Source organism: Daphnia pulicaria, chromosome 7 (genome assembly GCF_021234035.1).
Source record: "Daphnia pulicaria isolate SC F1-1A chromosome 7, SC_F0-13Bv2, whole genome shotgun sequence".
NCBI classification, from domain to species: domain Eukaryota; kingdom Metazoa; phylum Arthropoda; class Branchiopoda; order Diplostraca; family Daphniidae; genus Daphnia; species Daphnia pulicaria.
The window spans coordinates 13,907,399-13,930,336 of record NC_060919.1 but is presented as its reverse complement, the minus strand read 5'-3'; the positions used below and the strand labels follow the sequence as shown (position 1 = coordinate 13,930,336).

At 39.8% G+C, this 22,938-nt stretch overlaps 6 protein-coding genes and 4 long non-coding RNA genes across 10 annotated transcripts; 3 read left to right on the top strand and 7 right to left on the bottom strand.

Moving 5' to 3' along the window:
- Positions 1 to 10: 10 nt before the first annotated feature.
- On the bottom strand, positions 11 to 714 carry LOC124350858. The gene is made up of 4 exons (XR_006921192.1): positions 611 to 714; positions 416 to 543; positions 202 to 336; positions 11 to 115 (listed from the first exon to the last, which is right to left on the bottom strand). It is a non-coding gene; the product is annotated as an uncharacterized LOC124350858 (long non-coding RNA).
- LOC124350868 lies at positions 484 to 2,942 on the top strand. Its single transcript, XR_006921213.1, has 7 exons — positions 484 to 566; positions 734 to 853; positions 919 to 1,066; positions 1,132 to 1,261; positions 1,344 to 1,526; positions 1,595 to 1,851; positions 2,623 to 2,942. It is a non-coding gene; the product is annotated as an uncharacterized LOC124350868 (long non-coding RNA).
- A 221-nt stretch (positions 2,943 to 3,163) lies between these two features.
- Positions 3,164 to 4,517, bottom strand: LOC124350839. The gene is made up of 4 exons (XR_006921139.1): positions 4,337 to 4,517; positions 4,127 to 4,266; positions 3,858 to 4,069; positions 3,164 to 3,456 (listed from the first exon to the last, which is right to left on the bottom strand). It is a non-coding gene; the product is annotated as an uncharacterized LOC124350839 (long non-coding RNA).
- A 368-nt stretch (positions 4,518 to 4,885) lies between these two features.
- Positions 4,886 to 6,104, bottom strand: LOC124350741 (neurotrophin 1-like). Its single transcript, XM_046801569.1, has 3 exons — positions 5,947 to 6,104; positions 5,594 to 5,887; positions 4,886 to 5,534 (listed from the first exon to the last, which is right to left on the bottom strand). Exons 1-3 carry the CDS (start codon positions 5,959 to 5,961, stop codon positions 5,073 to 5,075), a joined length of 771 nt encoding a protein of 256 aa, XP_046657525.1. The 5' UTR covers positions 5,962 to 6,104; the 3' UTR covers positions 4,886 to 5,072.
- Positions 6,105 to 6,657: 553 nt separating this feature from the next.
- On the top strand, positions 6,658 to 7,514 carry LOC124350798 (protein spaetzle-like). Its single transcript, XM_046801627.1, has 2 exons — positions 6,658 to 6,784; positions 6,852 to 7,514. The coding sequence occupies exons 1-2, from the start codon at positions 6,767 to 6,769 to the stop codon at positions 7,434 to 7,436; spliced, it is 603 nt and encodes a 200-aa protein (XP_046657583.1). The 5' UTR covers positions 6,658 to 6,766; the 3' UTR covers positions 7,437 to 7,514.
- Positions 7,515 to 7,564: 50 nt separating this feature from the next.
- Positions 7,565 to 9,130, bottom strand: LOC124350771. Its single transcript, XM_046801602.1, has 2 exons — positions 8,363 to 9,130; positions 7,565 to 8,303 (listed from the first exon to the last, which is right to left on the bottom strand). The coding sequence occupies exons 1-2, from the start codon at positions 8,381 to 8,383 to the stop codon at positions 7,695 to 7,697; spliced, it is 630 nt and encodes a 209-aa protein (XP_046657558.1). The 5' UTR covers positions 8,384 to 9,130; the 3' UTR covers positions 7,565 to 7,694.
- Positions 9,010 to 10,163, top strand: LOC124350745 (neurotrophin 1-like). The gene is made up of 3 exons (XM_046801572.1): positions 9,010 to 9,116; positions 9,178 to 9,438; positions 9,505 to 10,163. The coding sequence occupies exons 1-3, from the start codon at positions 9,099 to 9,101 to the stop codon at positions 9,973 to 9,975; spliced, it is 750 nt and encodes a 249-aa protein (XP_046657528.1). The 5' UTR covers positions 9,010 to 9,098; the 3' UTR covers positions 9,976 to 10,163.
- A 146-nt stretch (positions 10,164 to 10,309) lies between these two features.
- On the bottom strand, positions 10,310 to 13,222 carry LOC124350735. The gene is made up of 4 exons (XM_046801562.1): positions 11,426 to 13,222; positions 11,306 to 11,360; positions 11,031 to 11,237; positions 10,310 to 10,934 (listed from the first exon to the last, which is right to left on the bottom strand). Exons 1-4 carry the CDS (start codon positions 11,502 to 11,504, stop codon positions 10,469 to 10,471), a joined length of 807 nt encoding a protein of 268 aa, XP_046657518.1. The 5' UTR covers positions 11,505 to 13,222; the 3' UTR covers positions 10,310 to 10,468.
- A 4,282-nt stretch (positions 13,223 to 17,504) lies between these two features.
- On the bottom strand, positions 17,505 to 19,941 carry LOC124348758 (tyrosine-protein phosphatase non-receptor type 13-like). Its single transcript, XM_046799030.1, has 4 exons — positions 19,824 to 19,941; positions 18,331 to 19,220; positions 17,795 to 18,261; positions 17,505 to 17,688 (listed from the first exon to the last, which is right to left on the bottom strand). The coding sequence occupies exons 1-4, from the start codon at positions 19,939 to 19,941 to the stop codon at positions 17,505 to 17,507; spliced, it is 1,659 nt and encodes a 552-aa protein (XP_046654986.1).
- Positions 19,942 to 20,070: 129 nt separating this feature from the next.
- On the bottom strand, positions 20,071 to 22,515 carry LOC124350869. Its single transcript, XR_006921214.1, has 2 exons — positions 22,447 to 22,515; positions 20,071 to 21,117 (listed from the first exon to the last, which is right to left on the bottom strand). It is a non-coding gene; the product is annotated as an uncharacterized LOC124350869 (long non-coding RNA).
- Between the last annotated feature and the right edge of the window lie 423 nt (positions 22,516 to 22,938).

The window sequence follows — 22,938 nt, the reverse complement described above, 5'->3', positions numbered from 1 at the left end:
GAAGGGAGCCCAGATATGCACTTGTAATTTATCTACGTCTAAACAAATGATCAGTCTTTGATTCCAGCAATCTCTCGTCGATTTAAAAAAACTATAACAGCGGAAAGGGATTAACCTGAAAGGAGACTAAATTTAGATATAATTTTCAAACTGCATATTGTGTAGTGACAGAAAGCAATACCTCAAATCTATCTATCTTACCTTGTCCTAAATTAGAACAAAGTGGTGGTCATCATAAAATCTTGAGTATCAGCATTTTCTTGCTGTTGTCCGTAAAATAGCAAAGAATTGGATCTAGCGAAGGCTATCTTGAAGATATATCTTGAAGATTTACAACTTGACAGGGAAAAGTTAACGTGAACATTATTGCCTTAAAGAACACAGTAATTCAAAATATTTTAGTAAAATAGCTAACCTGCAACAGAAATGATTTTTCTTCATAAGACAATGGTTGTGAGCTTGCATTATTGAATTAGGCCATTTCATTTATATTGTCACGAGCACCTAGTTGGCCAGGTACATGAAAACTTCAGCTGAAATTATCTGAAAACATAGTCAAGAATGCGGTAAGAACTAAGAATCATTAGCTAAAGTTTGTTTTATCTATTACTTAAAAACAGTTAACTTGTTATCCGATCTCCGTTGTTGAACTTTTTTGACGTGTAATATCACATTATCACGTCTGTCTGTGACTGACTGTGCAACCAACTTAAGATTCAAGACTCATTACTAGATGTCGCCAGTGTCGCTGTTGTTGTTCTTTCATGGTGGAGGCGAAATGAGCGATACAAATTGTTTCTAATTTATACTTATTCCTGTGATTTGAAATACCAAATTGAACTTCGTATCTTATGTAGGTTTATCTTTACCTAGTTTCCTTATTTTTATACTGTACCAACTTATTTCTTCAAATTCTAGATGTATACTGTCAGTCATTCCAACAAGTTGACTTAGCCCATGACTTAGCGCTCAGTCAATTTCCATCCATTAGATCCTCATGCTGTCAAAAGCCTAAAACTCATGTTTGAAGAGCACATATAGTGGAATATAAAGGTGCCGAGATAAGGTATTTCCCCATTACTGCTGTATCAATCACCAGACCATTACAATTCAGATTTTCATATAACATAGGTATTCTTGCTTATGAACCATAGTATCTTTTCTGAATCTCGCAATTTTGGTGGTGTACCTTGCAACAGCATGTTTGTTGTTATGGCTTTTTTTTTACTTTGGTTTAGAAGGCAACCTAGCTAAGAGATAGGTAAAGTTTTATCTCTTATGTGTGTAAATGTGTGCAAATTTGTAAATAACGTAGAGAATTTCCTTGTCCCATTTCCACTTAGAGTTTCAGTGACTTGAAGAGTGTGAAGTGAACACCCTATCACCACGCTTCTGCAATACTTCATGACACTTTCTTTAGCATCAGGAAATTTATCTCAACATGTGGACGTAATGCTGTTGGTTGCTTGGAATTCCATTATTACGGTTTTTTCATCATGAACTTTTCAGTGTGCTTCTTAGAAAAGGTAAAGATTGATATGCTTTATTCATTTTTATATTTTCATTAATGTAAAACATTTTTTTTTTTTTACAGAGCACGCAGTTTCTTTGTGGAATCGTGTGGTCCTGGCACGGATATTCTTGAGCCAACGCTGGCTTTTGTCCATGACCAACGTTCTGCTCCATCCTTATATTGCCGACGTAAGCTCATCCGGCTTCTGCTTCATCGCTTCTTACACAAAATACAACTTGTCTTACTTCACTGTTGAGTACTCGAGTTGGAACACTTCAGCGGTCGCTTCCGTGCCGCTGTTACACACCTGCAGTCACTCACCACGGGATTATGCCCAGGTACCCGACAATTTAATTATTTTCGTAGATTATCTATTCTAATAGTATATTTACTTGTGTCTGTAATAATTCCGAAATCAGGCCCTACTTGCGCGCAAACGTAGTGTTACTTAGACGTTTTTTTTCTAACGCTAGATGGCTTTTTGATAATTGTCAGCTGTCAAAACAGTCAGTTTCAGTTACTTTAAAATCTCTTTAAACATTTATCGGCAGCTGTTGTTTTGAAATTTTTTAGTGAAAACTGACGATAACTATTCCACCAACAAAGCTCACTTGTTAGATTTTTAAATAATGTGTTTTTTTTTCTACTTCCGGTTTTCTCATTTCAGTCAGTAGTTCAGTAAATATTCATTCCGCGCACAAAAGAACCACATATTCGTGATCCTCGTCAAATTTTTAGTAAAGTTCATGTTTTTTTTTGTACATTTTCGTACTTCCGGTTTTGAGAATTTTGGCCAAAATTTGGATTTCGTTTAAATCACACCCAACCGACCCCAAATTTCATGGAGATCACGAATATGTGGTTTAATTTGACGACAGCTCTATGGTTGAGGTGCTGTGGTTACTTCCGGTTTACTTCCGGAAAATTTTAAAAAAACTAGCAAGTGAGCTTTGTTCTGTTTACAATTCTCAATATTGCAAGCTTGATTTTAAGTTTTAAAAATTGCATCTTCAAATCTTTGAGCTAAAAAACCTGACTATTGTTTCTATCTGTATTATGTAACTTTTATTGGCATTTCACTTAATAACAACTGTTTTGTCTTTATTCAGGTAATGCAGAGGAGACGTCGAGAAGATGGACACCAAAACATCTCCGTTATCTCCAAAATGTCAGCGCGGATCATCATTTGTTGTTGTTAATTTGTTGTTGTTATATGTTGTTGTTTGTGTTAGTTAACCCGTTGTCTGCCACGCATTTGTTCTTCCCTAGCTCCTTTGCACGGGCCGCGCTGGTCGGCCTCGTGGATTTCATGCCGCGAGGTCAGAATGTCGCCAAGCCCAAACTTTGCCGCAAGGCCAGCCTTTTAGGCAATGCACCCCCTCTCCCCCCTTGTCGATACGGTGATGGGTCTTCTCCTGTCACCGTGTCAGCCCGGACTTGTCAGCAATGGGAAGTCCCACCTTGGTCATGGATCCTTCAGACATGGCGCGTAGAGAGTAGACTACAACCTACGGGTTAACTTAAGTGTATGTATGTATGTTTGTGTGTGATTGTAAAAAGTGGTGGAATTGTGGGTGGAGGTGGGACAATAAAGCAATTCCTTTCAAAGTTCTTTGTTTGCTGTGTCTTATAACTTATAATAAAATCATGTTTAGCACTTGACTTGTATATTTCTTACAACTTTGAAGTTTTACACAATTAAAAGGCAGAAGTGGTTGATCATCTCCAGACTCTTTAAATAACCTTCTATCGACTTCTATGAGGAACCAAATACTATCTGCAACTCTTAGGGCACAGCAATTTCAGGTCAACACCAGCACAGCTACTTCAGTTCTTTTTCAGTAATCCTGTATCAGTTGCATAATTACATCCCTCGACTGGAAACAGGCTGCAAAACCACTGCACATTGAACAGCACAGGCATAGTTTAAGTATCACCAAGTCCTAAGGGGAAAAAGGAATATTATTTTCCATGATCAAACTTAAGATGCAAAAGAAATCGTGTAAAACAAATGACATCAGATATTTTTCCAAGATTCCATTAGCGAATTAAATTTTAAATGAAGATTAAATCCCATAAAAAGAGAATTCTGTACATCTAATTCTTAAGTGTTAGAAAAAGTTGGTAATGCAGAGTGGAAAGTTTTGTTCTAGTTTGTTCAGAAAAAATTTGTTAACTCAAAGGAAACTGATCACTATCTGATACTCACAGAAACTATTAGTTAGAAGCAAGAAATAGCACCACTCATTGTCTACATCAGATCAAAATTTACTTGTCAGTTGAATTAAGAAAAAAAAAGACGCAAGACTTCCCAAGTTACAACCAATAAATTCAATCAACTTACCATTTCAAAAAGTCTTCCTGCAATGACACTTCAGGATAACACAAGCTCGATAAACTGCATGCAGCAGCTGCAGCTCAACTTGAGTCGATCACGCCTTTCACCAGCTGGCTGCAACAAAAACACTGTAATAATGCCAGCCATGGAGCTCAGACTTTGTTGAGTTCTCACATTCTGCAACAGTTAAGCAACGGGATCTCCAACCTGAACACCAACTATTAAAATCTATAGCTTCATTGCAGGGATATTGACCAACAAAATTGCTATACTACCTCTGTGGTGTTTCTGCGTGAGATGAGACGTACTTCCGTACAGCTAACAACGGACGACGTTTTGGCAAAATGGAAAGCAGATTTTGTCAGCCCACGTGATCGATTGTTCCCCGCCAACCAAGTGGAAATTATATGCTAGACTGTAAATTCAGACAGCAACATCTAGGATTAATTACATTTGACATTTAAGAAATCCAAACTAGAATTTACCCATTAAATTTCAATGCTGAAAATTTAGATCGACACCGCAATTCCGTAACCAATTTGGAATACCTTTTGACTTGGCGTCTCGGAACAAAATGGCGAAAAATTTCGTCCTCTTAAAGACACACGCGTCATCTGGCGGCTGGGGGACAACTTGATTTTAGCCACCTACTGACAGAGCCAAAAGATTCCTCCACGATTACCACGTTTGACTGTACGGAAAGGAATTGGATGATATGGATGGATTGTCGGTTATTTGAGATAATATTTAAAATTCAAAGGAGTTCTACTGTCGGGAATGAAAATAGTTTTTTTTTAAATCGTAGGAGTTCTATTGTCGCGTAGTGGAGTTCTACTGTCTGGTATTTTTAATAATATTTAAAAAGGGAGTTCTTATGTCTTTGGAGTTCTACTTTCGCAAAGAAATTTTTTAAAATTTCTTTGCGTGTAGTATCATTCTATAGGTAGGTATTGATACTTGTGAATTGTGATACCGTATGTGGTAATATGGATACGTGAATTATGATGCTGAGAACGAGACGTACTTCATTATGCTTTGCGTTGGATTGATTATATTAACATATTATTTCAAATTATACAGTTCCGTTTTAAACATCCAAACAAAATTCGTATTCATAGGGAATGACGCAAGTAGAGTTACAACTTACATAAAAGTGATTTCTCAGGTCATTGTTCGTAACAAGAGCCTGATTTTTTCCAAGTCACAAGTGGGTTCGAGGAATTAGGCGGGAATGCGGCAGGAGCAGGCGGATGGCAATTTGAAAATGTCAATGAACAGGCCTCTGTAGGTATTGCAAGGATCGAAGGAAAGCATACGATGGTAGACGTATTTCTGGACACAGGAACTGCGATGGCAAGGAGCCAAAGTACGGCAAGATGCACCCGCGAACAAGCAAGTCTCGACGCGCTGGGTTTGGGTGTAGTAGGCGACGTCTTGAACAATCACGCGCCACTCACCATCGACATTCAAAGCGCGTTTAGGGCGAGCGTAAATGACGTCGCTGGGGCAGATGTAACCTTCACCTCCAACCCAGTTGCCTTCTTCATAAAACTTGCCTTTGTAGTGGGAATAATCAAAGTTTTTCTCTTGCAATGCAGTGACACCAGCAATCAAGTTATCAGCTGATTGGACAGCAACATCCGCGTATTTCTTCAACACCAGCGGGTCGTACTCGATGGCGTACTAAAATAATCAACATATGAAATTCCAGACTTTGTTGTTTTTTTTAGAATTGAAATTACCTGAATGTCTTGAGCGGGATATTCGTAATCGCTAAGGCAGAAAGTGGCTGATGCGTTGGCGCACTTGGGTGGAGTCCGGGGATCGCAATAATAATTCTCTTTTTTGTAAGAATGGTCGTAACTTGGCTTGTAATCAGGGTATGCGGGGTGTGCGGGATACGAAGGTTTGTACGAGGGTTTAGGATAAGAAGGATATTTGGGTTCATATTTAGAATAATATTGAGGATCTGCAGATTCCTCTGCTTCGAGCTCGGGTTTAGCCAATGCCGCAACCACCATCAAACCAAGTAACATCTGCAATCAATAGTAAAATTATCTTTCAACCTTAATCAGAGAATTTAATTTCACATTACCATCTTTAGTGCCATTTTCGACAAAAATGAGCTGATGTATCAGTTGACAGAGATGTTTGCTATTGGAATTCAACTTGGTAACTGCTGGTTTTTGTCAATTGAAACTACACTATTTATACCTTGTGAAGCGGCTAGTAAAAGTTCTCAGAGTCCGGCATTGTATCGGGGTACACAATGCTTTACAATTTATAGCGAGTTGAAACCTTGTGCGTTTTCACTTATTATTTCGCCAAGTTGTATAACTTTTCCGAAAGTTTAGCTAGGCATTACTGTAAAACAACCGTCACGCATTCTTGGTGTCGTCGGCAGTTAATATGTACACTAAATGCTGTACGAGCCTTGATCGTTTCATAACATAGTTCCCGCCGCTTGATTGGCGACCTGGGAAGGCCGATCGCTTTGGGAGCAGTCACGAAAATCTATTAAATAACCTATAAATAGAAAAAGTAGCAAGTGGCGTGACGTATAAAAATGGAAATTTATCTTATATATCACCTTGTTATTACGGTTTCTCTTAAAGAAGACCTGCGCAATTGGCATCAGTTGAAAGAGTTTTACAAGTATTCATTTTGACGCTTGATCAATCAAAAGTAACAGCAATCAACGAAGACCTTACTCTCGTTTTCTTCACATTGGCTCACATGCTATTCCGCAACTGGACCATGCCCGTGCATGTACTCATTCAACCCGGAGCTCATGGACGAGTATAAAGTCTGGTTCAATTCTCCAGTTGAAGTCAGACGACTTTCAAACGCTGATTCCGGCGAAACACCTCCGACGTTGTCTAAATAAGAGATACACATTTTAGAAAATTTAGAAAATGACGTTTAAACTTTTGGTAAGTTGTCAAATGCTACAGCATAAATGAAATCATTACTTACCCAATATTGTTGATTTTCCAACAGATTTTGACTGCTTTAGTTGCTGTCACAGCGGCCAATAAGTATGTCCCAGCCTACAAACCAGGCTATCCGGCGGCCAAGTACGATGATGTGCCGCTCTGCGCAAAGAACAATCCAAAGCCGTGGTGTCTCGATGATGCTGATTACCCACTTTACGACGTCCAGAAGGCTTTGAATCAACATTATCAAGAAGTCTTGGCGCTCTACAAGGACCTAAAGGCCATCACACCCAACTCGGTTGATGGACTGAAAGATTTGTCGGAAGAAACGTATCTGTGCCCGAGTTCTACCGCTTACGTTCAACCTATGCGAGCTGTCAATGTCGATGGGAAGTGGCGCGTTATTGTCAACAAAGTCGAGTCTTATAATTACCAGTTCACCCAGACGGCCCGCATCGAGGAATGTGACATCGAAATCGGTTCTTCTTGTCCATTGGTTCCTACTTGCTACGACTCCAAATGCGTCCAGAAGAATGTTTTCCACCGTTTCTTGGTCTTTGATCCTTACGATTATTACTTTCCCTTCGCCATTGAAAATTTCCAACTACCTGCTTCTTGCGGTTGTGTTGTTGGCGCCTTTTTCCCTTAAAAAGTCAGCTTGAAAGAAAAAAAAATGTCATTAATATATTAACTGGCTGCACAGAATAAACGGAGAATTCGCATCGCATTTGTGTTAGTAGTTACTGTTTCATAAAAAAACATTTTTCTTCTTCAAAGTCAATTTAGTTGAAGTGTATTCGTCTTTTAAAGTAACGTCAAATAGTGGCAAGAAAAGCAGCAAAAACTTGTCCTTGTCAATTGTTAGTCTACATTGTGCATGCAAATTACAAACAAAAAATTCCAGTTTTTACAGACTGTGGAAAGCTCCTATAACACACCCGCAAGATCCAGGCAGTCTGAATTTCTCCAAGGAAAAGGGGAAAGTATAATCATTGGCATCGTAGACCAAAAATCGATGGAAGACGGTCTTCTGGACGCATTTGGACTGGTAACAAGACGGGACCAGTGAACATGTTGTACCGACGACCACATTGCATTCTTCAACACGAGCCGTTTGGGTGTATTTGATGCCATAAGATTCGACTCGATTGACGATCGTCCGCCACTTGCCATTGACGTTGATGGCCCGAAGAGGTTGGACATAACCGGTTGTACTGGGGCAAAGGTAAACCTCGTCGCTCAACTTGTCCAGTCCATCCACCGAGCTGGCAGTTTTCGCCAACACATCTTTGTACAAGTCTAGCAAACCAGCCTGGTAGTGTCGTTCAAGGGCTTGCTGGATCTCGTACTGAGGATACTCGGAGTCCTCCAGACACCAAGCCTTTGTAGTGTTTTTAGCGCAATGGGGAATCTCGATTTTCTCGTACTTGGGCTGAGGGCCATAGACTGGCGTAAGAGCTTTCAGTTCTTCCGGCTCAGGTGACGATAGCACGACAATTGCCAACGAAGTAAAGATCTAAAAGAATAGAAAATGTTTGTAAGCAGATGTTTTTGAATGTGGAAAGTAGTAAGTACCATTAATTGAATAGACATCATCTTGAGGGCGACTTGAAGCGTATTGTTCCCTTGACAGCAATCGACTGATGTTGAAATCGAATTCAGTGAGCCCTTTTTATAGGTTACCCATAAGAATGATGCATCAAACTAAAAAAACAATAGATGTGTTTCGTTCCCTATGTGGCTCGATTTCGCCAACCGAAAAGAGACGCAGTCCAAAACTCAGTGAACCATTCGACCTGCTGTTTTCCATCGATCAATTGCTGATGGACAATGTCCGCAAGTAGGTTAATCTACCACTTCTTTCTAGGAACCAATTACTTTCTTTACAAATGGACATTTAACAGTTCTCTTGAAAAGTCCTCAATAGTCAACAGTTTCCAAAAGTAAAGTGAAAATGCTACCAAATCAATAACGGTTAGTCGTACAAGGAAGTAATAAGTGATGAGTTTGGAATGACGCAATCATCGGTTATGGATTACCACAATTCAAGGATGAGTGAGATGAAGACATTTGCTCTAAAAGGAAAAAAACAGCAGATGGCATTTGATGATGACGCTAAGGTGAAAATGGGTAAAATGTGAAAACTGCTGTCGTTGCAGGCAGATAGTTACGTAGTATAAAACCGCCTTAAATTTTGTTAACTGCATTAGTCGATCACTTGAATTCGAGCAAGTACATCATTCTACTATTACGGTCCATCTCTGCTTTACTGTTCGTTAAAACAAACTCAGGGAATTGTTACTTTTCAGGAATGAAACTCCTTATCTTGGTATACGCTAATTATTATAAAATCATTTTAAAATTGCAATTTCCTAAATGTCTTGTTACAGTTTCTAGTTTGCTTTACGCTAATTGCTGACGCCTTTTCTCAATCGGAAAGGCCGTCGAGCAAAGTTAGCATCAGACCGTCACTTCACCAACGAAAATCATCTTTCCTTCAACGAACCAAATTACGTCAGACCAGTGCAGCACCTTCCGGAAAGAGAGTAGAGTACGTCTATTGCGATTCTCGTGCCCCACCCAGCTGCGTGAAAAACGTGAATGAAACGTTTTGCTTGAAAGATAACGATTACCCGGAGAAGGACGTCAAGGTAAAAAAATATGCCTGGTAACATAAAAGCTTGAATAAATTAATTTTGAACTTGACAAAATTTTAGTACTACATCGAATACGACCCGCTGGTACTGAAAAAATACGCAGACATTGCATTCCAGTCGGCGGACAACTTGATTGATGGTGTCACTTCGCTGGAAGAAAAACATTTCGATTATTCACTTTACAACGGCAACGCATTTTCAAAGGGCAACTGGGTCGGTGGTGAAGGATACATCTGCCCTAGCGAAGTCCTCTACGTCAGACCCAAACGAGCATTGAACGCAGACGGAGAATGGCGCGTTATTATCCAAGATATCGCCTATTACACCCAGACTCATCGCATTGAAACTTGTTTGTATCCTGGCGCCTCTTGTCGCGCTATTGCCCCTTGCCACCGCACTAAATGCGCCCAAAAGTACGTCTACCATCGAATGCTTTCGTACGATCCTTGCGATGTCCCCAAAGGTATTTTTATCGACATTTTCAAATTGCCATCGGCTTGTTCTTGCCACATCCCAGCTAAATTCTATTAGAAAAAAAAACCAAACCGGTTGATGGTGGCTGTAGACCGGTCCTAGTAACAAAGTCGATGATTTTTATCTCTTTAACTGTTGCGTGCAATTTCTTTATCACCTATTACCAGATTTTTATCTTATTCCTCAAAACATTTGAATTTTAATAAAACAAAGCTTGTTACAACCAAAGACAAGTTATACCACAACTGAATTCCAATCAGCAAATTCATCTTTTACGAAATGAAAGTAAAAAAACAAGACCACCATTGGTCAAACATCACCAGGTCAACGGCCTTTTAAGACTTTGTTGAAGAATGTTAGTATTTTGTTGTTTTACTTTTTAATAAATATTTGAATAAATAAATAGTTCAAATAACAAAGAAAGTTATCGTAAAATGATGCGAAATAAATATCAGACATAAATAATAATAAGGTTCAATTTCATCACAAACGTTAGCTCAAAATAATTACCCCTGACTTAATCGACTAAGTGATTCTAGGGGACTGGTGCTTAACTGTACCTGCGAGAAGGGGAGCATTCCAAAAACAAGAATGGAGAAGGTGTGCACTGCTGGATGAAGAACGTGTTGGTTGACGTTATGGTAGTCCAGTACTCCACGGTAGAAATGAAAATCTCTGGAACGATCAAATCAATTTGACCAATGGGGTCGAACGGCGTAAAAATGTCCGTGCTTGTTGTTGGTGCAGTTGTTGGTGTGCTACTGGTACTTGGGATTGATTGGGTACTAGTGGTTGACGGAGGTCTTTGATTCGGAAGAATTGCTGAGAATATTTTTCCAATGAAATTAAATAATTGTTGGAAATAGATTCTGGGCTGTGATGGTACATAAGGATTATGCACTGAACGCATGGAAGAAGCGAGTCGACCATCGTCGACAGTCGTGTCACGATCACTCAGCACAGACCTACTAGGACGGCCGTTCACGGTCATCTGTGGCAGTTCAGTTGTCTCGATGCTAAAGTGATAAAAACGAGTTATTAATTATTCTATGCTAGCTCACTGAAACATCATAACAGAAATACGAGTAAACAATCAAGAAGTCGTGATTTACCTGTACAAGGGAGTGAACAAACTTTCAGTCAATTTTTCAGTTTCATCGTCGAAGGTAAGGACAATCGGGTCTTCCTCCCAATGACCTCTGCGTCGCCGACAAGATCCCGTGACATTGACAATCTTGGCACAGGCGACACTAACAGTAGTACTTAGTGTTATCGTTGTAGTGACATCCAGTTGACGAGAGGTCCTCCCCGCAACATTTCTAATTTTAAAAAAGGGTAGATGTGTAACGTATTTAGATTGACAGAAAGGTGGATAAAAATCACGCACAATTCCCGGTTGAATGCTCCAATTATGAAGGAAACAGATTTTTGTGATTGGGTATCTATAAATAATTCAAATAGTTTCATGTTTAGCTTGGTCAATTAAAAAAGAATCAATGTCACATACCATTCGATCCTTCATCGGCAATCGCCAGACTAATTACAGTAAAAGATGTCAGAATAACTAATACACAAAACACTTGCATCTCTATCCACCACTCGAACTAGACTGAGATATAGACACTAGAATTTTGCAGAATACAAGGGCGTATCCTTTTGGTTCGACTCGACAACAGAGACTAAAAACTGTTGCAAAGATAGACTCCTACTAGACCTCTCAGGTTGGGGAAAATCCCACTAAACAAAATTCTTGGCGACAGAGAAGGATGAGCTGCCAGTTATTGCAGAAGGACCACGGAAATTTTCATGCGGAATAAAAAATTCCGTGAAGGAACCCAATTTGGAAATGAACCACGTCAGTCAAGGCGTCTGAATCAAATGATAAAAATCACCGAAAAACGGGATTTTCTTTTTGTAAAAATTAGGTTCACTGAAGGCATATCCCCAAGATTTCATAGACTAAAATTTCAATTGAATCACACCATAAGGCAATCTGAAACCGGTTTGCTATTTTTTAGTGCACAGCAGGAACTTCGCAGTTCGCACTCTAGCCCGCCAAAATTATGAACAGGTGTAATTAACTGTCAGCCTTCAATTAAATTCTCCCTATGTATCAAACCTGTTGTTAATTTATATTATAGAGCCCCCTGTAGATGAGAGTTCAAGGCAACCAGGTACGGAATAATTTAACTTCCTGGATTTCCCAATCTAGAAAAAACGCACGAAATTATGCAAAAAGAATAATAATAATAAGATCTAATCTTTCATTTAAAAAGGCTTTCCATAGAAATTTCTCTATGTGTTAATGTAGTGGTGGGAAGTGTTTAGGATTTTGCAAAACCTGTTGCAAGGGTCACACATTCTGTTGAATTATTGAATAAAATGTTAAGACAATTTTCTAAAAACTAAAGGGTAGAAGGGTACAAATAAATAATCAATCAAGAAATTCAGAATGTGAAATTGGGATCAGCAGACGAACATCATTCTTCTACTAATATTTATACCGTAAGCAAACATAGCTCTGGCTCCGGGAAGCTGTTTATAATTAGTGGACAGTCAATTCCGTTAGAAAAATCTTCCGGGTGGAGCTGAAAAAATGCTGACACTATAACAATGATACTTGGTTGTAGGTAGCCCCATTTGCTTTCACCATGTGTAACAAACAAGTAAACACAACGTCCTTGACATTAGCTCGAGGATGCTGTTCGTACGCATTCTATTTAGCCACCGATGCAGTTTTGAAATAACATTTCGCTTAGAAATGAGAGCACTGGCTGGGGTGGTGGCATCACTAATGATACCAGAAGAAACTGTACCTTTAATTCCTATCCCACGGGCAATTTAAGCTCAATGTATACTGTGGGTATAATTATTTATATATGGGTATAATGTAATGGAAAAATCCGGTACCTGAAATCCCTACCCTTCGGCTAATATGGAAAATTTAAGCTCAATTGTCTGGCCTGAATTAAATCTGTTCGATCGTCAAGAAAAAAGCAACGAGAATATTTTAAAAAAATTATTCGCCAATATTGATTTTCATTAAAGAAGAATAATATCCATCACAGTTTTGAAAACCTTTTTACGAACTGATTATCGGTAATAGCTACTTCTCTCATTGCCAGCATGGCAATGGCCTACTCTGAATGAACGCCCGGAGAAGTCTAACGCGATTTGGAGGAGACTAGTCGGAATTTCTTCAGGCCGTTTTCCTGGTATTTCCCCAAACCTTTTGTGAAATTAGTTTACGCTGGGCGTGGCGTGTGAACTAGTCACGTAGAAAGAATGAGACTAAAAAAATAGTTTACTTACAGCGTCGTGCTTGAATAGTACCGATCTCTCCAGCAATTCATCGACGTCTTGCCGAACTCGCCTTTTTGGCAGCAGCTGGTGTTATCTGTTATAAACGTTGAAGACATTTTACAAAAAGCGAAATGGGTTAGATGTGTTGTTGTTTCAAAAAATAATTCACAGATTTGTGTGGCCATAAAAAAGCAGCTTCTAATTTTGGTTGTGTAAAAGAAACAAAACTGGTTTTCAAAAGAGATTGGAGATATCAATAGAATTGAACTTTCCAAACTTGTAACACGTACAGAGTATTGCCATTCGCACAACTGCTGTAAAACAATTAATTCACCTGATTTAATTTGTCGTCATCTGACAACTAATGAAAAAAACTCTTTAGGAATGCCCGAAACCGGTTCCTGAAACACCTGTCAGCACAATTGTTGCTTATACAAGTAATGGCTTTGTACCCAGTGTTTAATTGGTTGAAAGCAAGCTAAAACAAGTATTCTAGCATTCATTTAGTAGAAAACGAGTCCGATGTCAAATTCCAACTTGGGAAAATCACAACTAATTAAACTACAAATATTCGTTTTCCAACTGAAAGAATTTAAGGAAGAAATGAATGACACGTCGCTAGGTTTTTTCTTCAAAAAACCATCGACTAACAACCTACTTCTATAACATTGTCACAATTCACAATTTCACTAATGTTCTTACTAATATGTAATATCCTAACAGAAAATTTAAAAAAAGAGGACTCACCATCACACTTAAATTGTTGTAGTAGTGAAGTAGTTCACTTCAAAAAGTGATGAGTACAAGGGCGGTTGTTTCAGCACTGAAGTGGAAGTGGTGGATATCGGTGCTTCCGGCTTTCAATGAAATGAATGCCCGTCTTCCCTACCTTGAATAACAGGATGAGCTGAACCAGTATTTCGTCTGATCGACCTCCAACATCGACGACGGATGGCAATTAATGCGGATTATAGTCCCGAGCATTTCAGAATGCGAACGGCAAATTGAAAATCAGGAGCATCATAGCGGAAATCTTAGGTCCTCGCTGCTCATCCATCTGAAAAAGAACAGTCTAATTTAGACATAATAAGATACTCAACTAGCCAGAAAGGTTGGCACAGATGGTAAGTATGAAGTGTCATTTACAGTATTAATAATATTGCTTGATCTCTAGCACTATGATGAATAATGGGCTTCAGGCTTGTTCAGCCAACTACATGGCAATAGGTAAATCTTTGATAATTTACAGTTTTTTTTGTTTTACTTCTGGGAGACATTGATATGCAGTGTTGTGTAATTCAATCCATGCTTCTTCCAACTCAATTCAAACTAAGCAGCTAGGGGCACCTTAAAAGGAAACAAAAGAAAGGACCTGAAAGAAAGGACTTGCTCTACACTGTCAAATGTTTGTCTCTACAGGTCACTACAACTTCTAGACGTAACTTGTAAGTTACCAGATTGCAAACACCTTTTGATAAACTGAAAGATCCCAGACTAAAAAGGCTTAACACAAAACTGGTGGCTAACACTAATATTGGCTAAAAGTTGATAATGAAATAATAGCTTTTTTTTTGTACATAAAACAATAAAAGAGAAGTTCACACACCGTTATATCACCATCAAATGATCATGCTGTCTTCATCATCAAGCATTACAAGCAAGTTAACAAAACATTCAGTGTATACTTTGATCTGGAAATATTTTACTTACTGTGGTAAAGATGAACCAGACAGGTCCTGAATTTCAGAAAAGGTAGATTCAGGAACCAAATTGTTGAAAAAACCTTGGGCAATCGTGTGATGCAACGTGGTCTGAGGCAATTCACTTAACCTGCATTAAAAATGGAACATAAATGCAAACCATTCGTTGTGATATCAAATGAAGGATACGCAGTAATTTAACTTGTCAAATAAAAATGAAATGGTCCAGGTCCAAACGTCCAAGTAATGAGAATACCAGTCGTTAACTCGTTACTCCCAAACTTAACAGATGACTAATGAGAGATGGAGTGAGTTTGAGCGCGAAGCAGACGTGCACGTCCAGAAACAAAAAGTGATTAATGAGACAATGTTGCCAGCACGCCCAGCTCCGAACGATTTCAAAGAAAATTTAATTGATGTAGATTTTTGTGAGGACTGGAGGTCGAATGAGGACAAACTGAACTAATAAATTTATAAATAATAAATCTATAATCAACTAAAGCATAATTTGTACTACAGAGCACTCAGTAGTTAAAGGCGAGGGGTTCAATGTGAGAACGAAGGAAAATATTATGATTATTGGTAGTATTACAACGATAACTTAACATGAAATGAATTCTATCATTACGTTAACTAACCATAGCCTTGACGTCCTCCAAGCTAAGCCCAAAACCTGTAACTTCACACACACAAAAAAAAAGAACCGTTACGCAATCAGAATCAGGAATCCAACAATGCTGGACGGAAACATTTTCGTGGAAGAGCTTTTTGGCCATATTTGGTGCGTGTTATAGGGAAAATGAGACATCACTTGACCTCTCGTATTTCATTTGGGAAAACCCGAAACCATTAATGTATGACGGTCTAAAAGATAAAGGGATACTATTAATTTACCTTCCTACCAACGGGAGGTTATTTCTTTATTTAATAAGTTGAAACTGGTGTCATTGATCGGGAAAATTCTTCATTCAAGATGAGTTCCCTCGATTTAGGTAAAGCAGCAACAATAATAAGAAAATGTTTTAATATAGTAAATTGAGCTTGGCCGGCCAAATCAATCTGACACGTTTCTTTCCGCGAATGAATCATCTGCTCCGTTGTTAAAATTAAAATGTAGCTCTAAATCTAGGAAAATATGATGCCGTATAATGGGTGGATAATGACAAAAACCATGATCTACTCAATAACGAACACCGTATTATCGATCAGGAGAAGCAGTCTGACAAGCTGCGACGACCTTGCCGAGAGGATGAGGGCAACAACGTAATAGCCGTAAATCTATTTTCGTAAACCGGTTGAGGTGAACAGTTCCTGTTACGTTTATTTTAATACCCACCGACTCTTCCCTATAAAGAATTCTTGTCACGACTTATTTCTCAACTGAGCCCTATACAGGTACGGGGAATAAAATCAAAAATGTTGGCAAAACAATCGCATTCGCATAGCTAACCCGCAGAACGAATTCTTTTTGACATGATTTTTTTTTTTTTTTTTTAGTTTACATCATCCTTGACATTGCGGAAGAAAAAAAAACACGTAAATTTAAGTTCGCTCCAAGCGAGAGCAAAAAAAGAGTGCACTCCTCCCAACTCTGCCTCAAAGGGTTCAAGAATTCCCGAAATCAATTCACGAACGGTTTTTTTTTAACAGAAACATATTTCTAGATTCTTGAGATAAATATACGTAGAAGTTGTCGTGATAGAAAATTATAGACACGGCTCAGTTCATGTCTATGCAAAACAGTTTGATTCTTCTCTTTCAAGTAAACAACAACTCTATCGCATAACTTAAAAATTTTATCACAACGACTGTTCAGGCGATTACGTAACCCAACCAATACACAGAGCCTACATATGAAACTGTTTACCTTTTAAAAAAATTTGGAGAATGCTGATGAAACGGATTGGTCAAGACAAGACAACAGTAGTTTCAGCTTTACTGGACATAGTAAAAAAAAATAAAAATAATGCCGATTAAACCAGTTCCATTGGCCTTGTTAAAATTTTTTCTCAGTAATAAGCACATCAGATAACAACATTCTAAAACATTGACAAGAATAGAACGCTTTATTTTAACAAGTCAATGAAACACTATTTTACCTTAAGTGAAACACGCAACACCAAATACTGCCCGAATCTGTTATTTCTGAATAAAACAAAAATCATCAGTGTATCTAGCGGCCAAAGGTCAAACTAGCTATTGTCTAGCGACGAATGCAAATAGGTCACCTATTTCCCAAAAAATAAAATAAAATAGGACATGCACATTTGATGAAATGTCTGTCGCATGAAATGAAGACCCAGCTTGATCGATAGGGAAATTGGGAATAGGCAGAAAAACAGGCGAGTTAGGAATCGGTAGCTCAACCTTGCTGACCCTAGCCAAATCAAAGTCAACCTCCTGCTAGGGAACCGGGCCGAAAAATAGATTGAAGCTGTACTATAAATATGTCGGCTGACGATCCCAGAAAATAAAGAAACGCATGAGGAGCAAAAGGAATAAGGCCAACATGGTGTAAAAATAAGAGGAAAAGCTCGAAAGTAGAGCGGATACCTCCACTGACGACCACGGAACTATTGGGCACTACAAATCCATTTTAAAACTAATACATGCAATCAGATGCCGAAATTCTTGTCCGTCGTACATGGTGAAGATGTATCGTTGACTAAAGGGCCAATTGTTTTGAAAATTCGTTCCATTTGCCAGTTGATAAATGGCCCGCTTCAGTGTCAACACGCGATTAGCTTTGATACTAACACTATTTATGCTATAATCGAAATGAAAGAAAATAAGGACAATGAAATGACTAGTAAAATAATTTCCCCGATTTAATTCTTCGAAACAATCAAAACAAAAAATAAAACGTGACGTACTGGCTAGTGTAGATGGGCGCTTCCGAATCGCTGGGACGTCCATCGGAGCGCATGGATGTTTCCGACAAGGGACTCTGGGGCGGCTGCGGCTGCTCGGCATTGGGCCACAGTCGGTCGCGTCCATCCGTCGGTCCAGAGCGTTGACCACCGGGACCACGAATGTTATTATTGGAATGTTGCTGTTGCTGCCAAGGCAAGTTCATGGTCGTATCCGGTGTAGAGGCCACTGAGGAACCGTTGGACGTCGACATCATCATAGAGGGTGGGCGTGGCCTCGACTGCGGCAGGTAATCACCGTCAATCGAAACCACCTCGCCCGGCGTCAAGTGGACCGATGGGCTGTTTTGTGAATGCTGTTTCCGCCCTGGACCCTGCTGCACCACACTCGTCTGGTGCCCACCGTTCGATTTCGACGAATTCATCAAAGTCTCCTGCAACTGCGTCGTGTTCCACGTTTCGTGCGTGGCCTTCAAAAAATAAACAAAACAAAATTCAATTCAAATTCAACTGGGGAAAATCAAAAAATTGAAACTTACCCGGTAGTAACTCTCGTTGCGGAGGTCAGAGGAGATTCCGGAGAGTCGATTGTCTTTCATGAGATTTCTCTCACGACTGTCTGATCCGCTTCCGCTGACAAAAATGACGGTGGAACCGGATTGGTCGCTGCTGCCTCCGGAATGATCGTAACTGCCGGAGCTGTCGCCCCCGTTGCCGCCCAGTCGAACCGTTCCGTTCACCGTGTCGTCCTGCGACTGCCCTTCCAGCGTCACTTCACGATCCTTGAGCGCGTGCATCTTGCGGGCAACCGTCAGGGTGATGTGCCTGGGCTTGGAACCCTCCTGGTGGACGGCCCGCCTCAATCCTTCCATCGCTTCCGTGTTGGATCGCCCCTGCAGAGAGACGCCGTTGACGTGAAGGAGCTGGTCGTTGGTGCACAGCCGGCCGTCCCTGGAAGCGGCTCCTCCGTGCAGGACCGACTTGATGAAGATGCCCAGGTCGCTGGTGCCATTTCCCGATGACGACGTCGTCTTGCCTTTGACTGAAATGCCGAGGCCGGCCTTTTCCGTGACGTGGACGGGAATGTCGAGTGTGAGGATCTCGCGCTGCTTCCAGGGCAGGAGCAGCAGACTCTCTTCGCTGGCCCTGCTGATGGATTTCATCTGCCTGGGCAATTTGGGACTCGTCTGCTGAGTTTGAGTCGACGATTGAAGCTGAGACGATTGAACTTGTTGATTTTGCAATTGGTTCGACTGTTGGATTTCTTCTTCCGTTTCCTGTCGGGAAATTAGGAGACGGGCGACACCGCCGCTGGGAATGTTGCGCAAAAGGCTAACCACCTCGCTCTGAGTCTTGCCCGTCATTTCCACGCCGTTGACCTCCAAAAGTCGATCACCGGAGCGCAGTCGGCCATCCTCAATCGTGGCACCTGCAAACGGTTACCACAACATATTAAAAAAGTCAAATTGATTGTCATTCCAAAAAAGAGATTCCAAGCAAAAGGAAAGGTTGGAAAACAACCTGGGAAAAAAATATTCGCGGGTTAGCGACACGGTGGCCACTAAATGGCCCACTTCATTGTCAAGAGTACCACGTGATTAGCTTTCATAAATTTCATACTCTGAATACTAGGATCGAAATGACGCAGTTGGAGTAGGAAAAGTAGGCACAAGTCACGAATAGCTGACGACCGCTGACGACTGACAATAATTAAAAGCTTGAAATCACTCACCTCTGATTCGTCAGAATCATGACACCTTTTGGATTTGATTTTTTTTTACTTCTTCTCTTTCTTGCTCTTCTTCTTTTTCCTCTTTTCTTCCAAATCGCCAGATTCCTGAAAACATTGAAAAATTCGTTTTAAACAAACTTCCAATTATTCAATTTAATTTAAGAGTCGGTAGATTCAACGCTCAACGATTCTCCAGACCGGATTCTTCTACTTCCGACTCTTCAGATCCGGACGACGACTTTCTTATTTTCGAAATAGAAACCAAAATTTATTAACAAAACATTCTTCACACAAATTCACCGCAATTAAATGTTGTTACCGGAGTCGGAGATGGCTGTCGCTTCTTCAAAATTTTCTCAGGAGGAGATTGATCACTCTCAACTTCCTTGCGCTTGTCCTTCTTAATATCACGTTTCATATCTGGGATTGGGCTGATGAATAAAATGAGGGCATACTCATTGCACACTTGCTGTTTGGACACAGTCAATAAAAGACACCAAATTGCTGGCCCATGATACCGGCTCAGATCAACTTGGTGGCCTTCACCATTGGCCCTACACTAACTAAACTAATCCTACGCCAATGGTGCCCCAACGGGTCTAACATCAATACTAATAAAAGCACCAACATGCACAAAAACACACCACTGACAGGACAAAGCACATACCGAGTACTGCGAAAATTCGTTTTCAGGCTCCACAAGTTGTAGGGTTTTAAGGTTTTTCATACCTGAAATTAATTTTTGATCACGTAATGTTTTTCAAACTTAATATGTACAGTCTACAGTCATATGATCAATGAAATGAAAATGAAATTGCTGATTTTAAAATACATTTTTAGGGATTTAGAAAACCATCTTGTGAAAAAAAAAAGGAAAAATAGGCATGGTGTGTGCCCGAAGCCCAAAAAACCCAAAGCCCAAAATAACCACCAATAGAGTACTTATTTTTTATGCCCGCGTCCTGTGCGCTTTTGACGTTGGGAGTCCAACACGTTACTCGCAGTTAGAAATCAAAATGTAGTCACACTTGGACCAATGTTCGACTCCCAACTGAAAATTCCTGTTGGATTACCAACAGAGATTTGAACCCATCGCTTCCATATTGCCAATTGACGCTGACACACAAAACACAGACGGAAGGAAAGAACACACACCAGTAAAAAAACGACGTTCTATGACTTTCTTATCCGCGATAAAGAAAGCACTACAACCGATCAAAACATTGAATTGTGTCAACGAATCGAATTAATGAAAACGCGTCTTAGCTTCGCGCAGTTTGCTAAGGTCTTAAGCATTAAGCATGAGAATTTTAACTTTAAACATGATATTGTTCCTCCCAATCCTGATGGGCTTCCAACAGTGATTTGAACCCACCGCTTCCATGTTACCAATTGACGCGGACACAACAAAACTCCAATCCATTTAGAACTTCTAAATGGTTTCGTTAAACGATTTCAATTCACGTCGGATGATTCGTTTGCAAATGAATCATCACAGCCGTTACGGAATGATTGCATCAGGGAGAGTCTTTCCCGAACCACTTTGCTGTCACTAAAGCTGTGGGTAAAACGTTTAGCGAAGCGTTCTTACCACCTATATGAAGAAAAAAAAAAAGAATTAACACATACAAATTTATCAAGAGACAAATTTGAAACGAAACATGACACTTCAAAAAATACAATCGTTTTGTAACTCATCAATGCGCTCGACAACGTAAAGATAGCAACAAAAGACGAAAATAAAAGAACAAAATATTACGTTCGTGAAAGATTGAACAATTGTAACGCGGTCGTATTTACGTTTATGCTCTCAAAAATGAATACGATAAATGTTTCATTGCGATAATGCTACCGATTTATTCACGACGTGTCTAATGAAAAAGACAAGAATGTCGACTAATACTGATAGATATCCTGAATTCTGATACTCGGGCCACTCCTCCCTGATCGGCGTTGACTTTGCTACGACGTGTCTAGGCCTCATTAGTAAAAGCTGAAATGCCACAAATATCCACATTGATAAGACTGTCGTTTCAATCCACAATCTCGGTAAAACCGAAAAAGAAATAAAAAACTAGAAGACAAATAAGTGGAAAACCAAAAGCACCCCAGCAGCAATAACTCACTTAAGGAAACTGGACCCAGCTGGCAAAAAATTTATCAAAAAGCCTTCCTCGCAGACACCTTAGGTGGAACCCCTCCCACCATGACACTTTTCAATCCCCATGAACTACTTACCCTCACAAAGAAACAAGCCATAGAATCAAACCAAACAAACCAATTATAAAACTCACTGACTCGGAATCCAAAAACCAACCACCTAGAAGTCTACACTCATGGATCAGTGTGCGAGACAAAAAAAAACTGCCAGCTGTGCATTCTACATACCAAAAAGAAGATGAATTGGTTACTAATGGAGGCGAGTATACTGATTCTTGTGAAATTATTTCACATTGTACAGGGAACACGAAAGAAAGCACGAGCGTTATATATCGTTTGCCTTGTCGTTACACTGAAGTCGCTGATAAAAAGACGGTGTGAATTAAATCTATGATTATCAAAGAAATACATTTGATTCGACTCGCACAACAGGGGCACAGATGTAAAAAAAAAAAAAAAGAATCGATTCGCTCAAAATGCAGCTATTTATCACACGAAACCTATTGGAAGTTTTAACTACTTTTCTACTTGAAAAATAAATTTTAGTCAATGCTCATGAACGACGAGGTTCTCACGGTCAGAGATCGAGAACTCATGAGCTTGCCACATTAAGATATTTTTCACATGAAAATTAAACGTACTGGAAAAAACCTATGCTTAAGCTTTGGTTGAAAATTTACGACACAAAAGAAAACAAATTTTCATTAAAAAAACACAAATGCAAACATTGGAATTAAGAGAGAACAGTTTCAACTTCAATCACCTGTAAGATGGGGCCAAATTTCGACAACACTCTCCATCTTGTTCTCCCGACATGAATGAACGTGGCGTGCCCAAGCATAGCCTACTTTATTATAGGAAGCCCAAAGGAAGGATATCTCTCGCGTGTTGGAAAAGTGAAGCCTACTTTGCTCACCTTTCCTCCGATTTCGCATCTTCCAAGTGACCCAGGGGGGCCATCTGGTGAGCGAAATAATGACACGCCCTCCGAAATTTCGAATGTTATGGTTTGGGGGGAACCCTGTAATTTATGAACGCACCATTAATATGTTGCCGTGAGGGATTTCATGACAATGTTACATGGAACGGTGGACATTATTGTTTAGTGAATGGCCCTTCGTAGCCATTTAACAATCATATCGATAGAAACGTAAACAAATCCGTGTTTTCAAATATCGCCACTAGACGATAAATTGGCTCCCGTGGGTCCACTTAGGGCGGAGCCAAATAAGAGGAAGGGAACCCAAATTGGCTT

What these genes read in the sequence shown, in the direction of transcription:
- LOC124350741 (XM_046801569.1), bottom strand. An exon ending in ATCCCGCTCAAGACATTCAG is followed by an intron (nt 5,535 to 5,593) that starts GTAATTTCAATT and finishes TGATTATTTTAG; the next exon opens with TACGCCATCGAGTACGACCC.
- LOC124350771 (XM_046801602.1), bottom strand. Translation starts at nt 8,383, where the DNA reads ATGATGTCTATTCAATTAATG. An exon ending in TGATGTCTATTCAATTAATG is followed by an intron (nt 8,304 to 8,362) that starts GTACTTACTACT and finishes CTATTCTTTTAG; the next exon opens with ATCTTTACTTCGTTGGCAAT.
- LOC124350745 (XM_046801572.1), top strand. An exon ending in ACCCGGAGAAGGACGTCAAG is followed by an intron (nt 9,439 to 9,504) that starts GTAAAAAAATAT and finishes ACAAAATTTTAG; the next exon opens with TACTACATCGAATACGACCC.
- LOC124350735 (XM_046801562.1), bottom strand. Translation starts at nt 11,504, where the DNA reads ATGCAAGTGTTTTGTGTATTAGTTATTCTGACATCTTTTACTGTAATT. An exon ending in TGCCGATGAAGGATCGAATG is followed by an intron (nt 11,361 to 11,425) that starts GTATGTGACATT and finishes AATTATTTATAG; the next exon opens with ATACCCAATCACAAAAATCT. An exon ending in GGAGCATTCAACCGGGAATT is followed by an intron (nt 11,238 to 11,305) that starts GTGCGTGATTTT and finishes TTTTAAAATTAG; the next exon opens with AAATGTTGCGGGGAGGACCT.
- LOC124348758 (XM_046799030.1), bottom strand. Translation starts at nt 19,941, where the DNA reads ATGAAACGTGATATTAAGAAGGACAAGCGCAAGGAAGTTGAGAGTGAT. An exon ending in GGTAACAACATTTAATTGCG is followed by an intron (nt 19,221 to 19,823) that starts GTGAATTTGTGT and finishes AACCGTTTGCAG; the next exon opens with GTGCCACGATTGAGGATGGC. An exon ending in GCAACGAGAGTTACTACCGG is followed by an intron (nt 18,262 to 18,330) that starts GTAAGTTTCAAT and finishes TATTTTTTGAAG; the next exon opens with GCCACGCACGAAACGTGGAA.